The following is a 3649-nucleotide window of genomic DNA, read 5'->3' as shown; positions in this document are numbered from 1 at the left end:
TTCAGGATGAATCAAACCAACTTTTTAAATGTTTTTTTTATCCATCAATATAAATGTAATTTAAATGTAATATAAATGTAATTTAAATGTAATTTAAATGTAATATAAATGTAATTTAAATGTAATTTAAAAGCTTTCTAAACCCTGTTTGTTATTGGTTCATAAATACTTGACTAAATAATCTACAAGATCAGAGTATTTTTAAATCTACCAATCGGTGCTGAAACAGAGACGAATATGCGTATATTTAGATATTTATCTTCTAATTAAAAGGTACACCGCACTTAAAGGGATGGCTTAAGATAAAACTACTGAAAACTAGCAGAGGACCTCTTACCATGAGTCAACTCAGCGACCCAGCCCCCCAGCCTACCCAGCAGTCCACCCAGGGACGCAGCCCCCCAGCCTACCCAGCAGTCCACCCAGGGACGCAGCCCCCCAGCCTACCCAGCAGTCCACCCAGGGACGCAGCCCCCCAGCCTACCCAGTAGTCCACCCAGGGACGCAGCCCCCCAGCCTACCCAGCAGTCCACCCAGGGACCCAGTCCCCCAGCGGTCCACCCAGGGACGCAGCCCCCCAGCAGTCCACCCAGGGACCCAGTCCCCCAGCGGTCCACCCGGGGACCCAGTCCCCAGCGGTCCACCCAGGGACGCAGCCCCCAGCGGTCCACCCAGGGACCCAGTCCCCAGCAGTCCACCCAGGGACCCAGTCCCCCAGCAGTCCACCCAGGGACGCAGCCCCCAGCAGTCCACCCAGAGACGCAGCCCCCCAGCAGTCCACCCAGGGACGCAGCCCCCAGCAGTCCAACCAGGGACGCAGCCCCCAGCAGTCCACCCAGGGACGCAGCCCCCAGCAGTCCACCCAGGGACCCAGTCCCCCAGCAGTCCACCCAGGGACCCAGTCCCCCAGCAGTCCACCCAGGGACCCAGTCCCCCAGAAGTCCACCCAGGGACGCAGCTCCCCAGCGGTCCACCCAGGGACCCAGCCCCCAGCGGTCCACCCAGGGACCCAGTCCCCCAGCGGTCCACCCAGGGACCCAGTCCCCCAGCAGTCCACCCAGGGACGCAGCCCCCAGCAGTCCACCCAGGGACGCAGCCCCCAGCAGTCCACCCAGGGACCCAGTCCCCCAGCGGTCCACCCAGGGACGCAGCCCCCAAGCAGTCCACCCAGGGACCCAGTCCCCCAGCAGTCCACCCAGGGACCCAGTCCCCCAGCAGTCCACCCAGGGACCCAGTCCCCCAGCGGTCCACCCAGGGACCCAGTCCCCCAGCTGTCCACCCAGGGACGCAGCCACCCAGCAGTCCACCCAGGGACGCAGCCCCCAGCAGTCCACCCAGGGACCCAGTCCCCAGCGGTCCACCCAGGGACCCAGTCCCCCAGCGGTCCACCCAGGGACGCAGTCCCCCAGCGGTCCACCCAGGGACCCAGTCCCCCAGCGGTCCAGCCAGGGACGCAGCCCCCAAGCAGTCCACCCAGGGACCCAGTCCCCAGCAGTCCACCCAGGGACCCAGTCCCCCAGCAGTCCACCCAGGGACCCAGTCCCCCAGCGGTCCACCCAGGGACCCAGTCCCCCAGCTGTCCACCCAGGGACGCAGCCCCCCAGCAGTCCACCCAGGGACCCAGTCCCCCAGCGGTCCACCCAGGGACCCAGTCCCCAGCGGTCCACCCAGGGCCGCAGCCCCCAGCAGTCCACCCAGGGACCCAGTCCCCCAGCAGTCCACCCAGGGACGCAGCCCCCAGCAGTCCACCCAGGGACCCAGTCCCCCAGCGGTCCACCCAGGGACGCAGCCCCCAAGCAGTCCACCCAGGGACCCAGCCCCCAGCAGTCCACCCAGGGACCCAGCCCCAGCAGTCCACCCAGGGACCCAGTCCCCCAGCAGTCCACCCAGGGACCCAGTCCCCCAGCGGTCCACCCAGGGACCCAGTCCCCCAGCTGTCCACCCAGGGAAGCAGCCCCCAGCAGTCCACCCAGGGACGCAGCCCCCAGCAGTCCACCCAGGGACGCAGCCCCCAGCAGTCCACCCAGGGACCCAGTCCCCCAGCAGTCCACCCAGGGACCCAGCCCCCAGCAGTCCACCCAGGGACCCAGTCCCCCAGCAGTCCACCCAGGGACCCAGTCCCCCAGCAGTCCACCCAGGGACCCAGCCCCCCAGCCTACACAGCAGTCCACCCAGGGACCCAGCCCCCAGCCTACACAGCAGTCCACCCAGGGACCCAGCCCCCAGCCTACACAGCAGTCCACCCAGGGAGCCAGCCCCCCAGCCTACCCAGCAGTAGGCCCAGGGAGGGAGGGCTTCCTACCATGAGTTGTCTCATCGAGCCAGCCACCCAGCCTACCTAGCAGTCCGCCCAGGGACCCAGCCCCCCAGCCTACACAGCAGTCCACTCAGGGAGGCAATGCCCGACTGTCCCTCCCGGACAAGTATGACGGAACTACATCTAAATGCCGTGGCTTCCTACTCCAGTGCTCCCCGTATTTCGTCCATCAGATGGGAGCCCCCACCACCGACAGGTCCAAGATTGCCACAGTGTTTTCCCTGCTGACCGGGAGGGTGTTTGGGAGAGGGGAAGAGCTGGGTTCCTATTGCGGCCAGGAGGGGGACCAGCTTCAGCGGTATCCGGTGCATCCCAACCCCGGGTCCACTAGAGCAGAGGGGCGGCTCCATGATCGTCCGTCTCCCAGGGTAGGTGTGGGTATTCCATCATCATCATCATTTTCACTGGCTGGCTGTCCCTCAGGTGCCCCTCAGGTATTGTCTCTACTGCTCTAGTGGACTCCGGTGCTACGGGGAATTTCATCAACCCTAGCCTTTTCCCTGAACATCACCTCGTACCCGCTCTCCTTTCCCTTTCCGGTCCAAGCCCTGGATAATCGACCGTTGGGATCAGGCACAATCACGCACATCACAGCACCACTCACCCTCACCGTGGGACCCATGCGCCAAGAAAGCCACTGCCAGGACCCGGTTCCTTCCCTGGGCGGAGTACGGCCAGAACTCACTTCATCACTCCTCCACCGGGCTGATATCCCTGTGCGTAATGGGATATCAGCCGGACCTGGCCCCGTGGACCCCGAGCCAGACCGAAGCCCCTGCGGTGGACGAGGGGTTCCACAGCCAGAAGGAGCAGGTGGACCACCACCGCAGTGAGGCTCCATCCTAGTGACCACATCTGGCTCTCCACCGGGAACATCCCGCTCTCCACCGGGAACATCCTGCTCTCCACTGGGAACATCCTGCTCTACATACTATATATATATATATATACACACTACCCTGCTCATTACACACACCTGGTCCTCATCATTACACACATCTGGAGCTCATCATTACACACACCTGGTTCTCATCATTACACACATCTGGTCGTCATCATTACACACATCTGGTCCTCATCATTACACACACCTGGTTCTCATCATTACACACACCTGGTCCTCATCATTACACACATCTGGAGCTCATCATTACACACACCTGGTCCTCATTACACTACACACTTCCCTGAACACTACATACTACATACTACCCTACACACTACCCTGCACACTACATACAACACTTCCCTGCACACTACACACTACCCTGTATACAGCCTCGTTATTGTTATTCTCATTGTTGTTATTATTACTTTTTATTTTAGTCTACT

General features: G+C 61.6%; 1 protein-coding gene across 1 annotated transcript; it reads left to right on the top strand.

Moving 5' to 3' along the window:
• The first annotated feature begins 237 nt into the window (after window positions 1–237).
• Window positions 238–3163, top strand: LOC115107158 (basic proline-rich protein-like). Its single transcript, XM_029630590.2, has 4 exons — window positions 238–241; window positions 353–2274; window positions 2491–2685; window positions 2864–3163. Exons 1-4 carry the CDS (start codon window positions 238–240, stop codon window positions 3161–3163), a joined length of 2421 nt encoding a protein of 806 aa, XP_029486450.2.
• The last annotated feature ends 486 nt before the right edge of the window (window positions 3164–3649 follow it).

This window comes from Oncorhynchus nerka, linkage group LG23 (assembly GCF_034236695.1).
Source record: "Oncorhynchus nerka isolate Pitt River linkage group LG23, Oner_Uvic_2.0, whole genome shotgun sequence".
In the NCBI taxonomy this organism is placed as follows: Eukaryota; Metazoa; Chordata; class Actinopteri; order Salmoniformes; family Salmonidae; genus Oncorhynchus; species Oncorhynchus nerka.
Note: the sequence above shows the minus strand (reverse complement) of the source record. Positions and strands in the feature narration are given on the sequence as shown.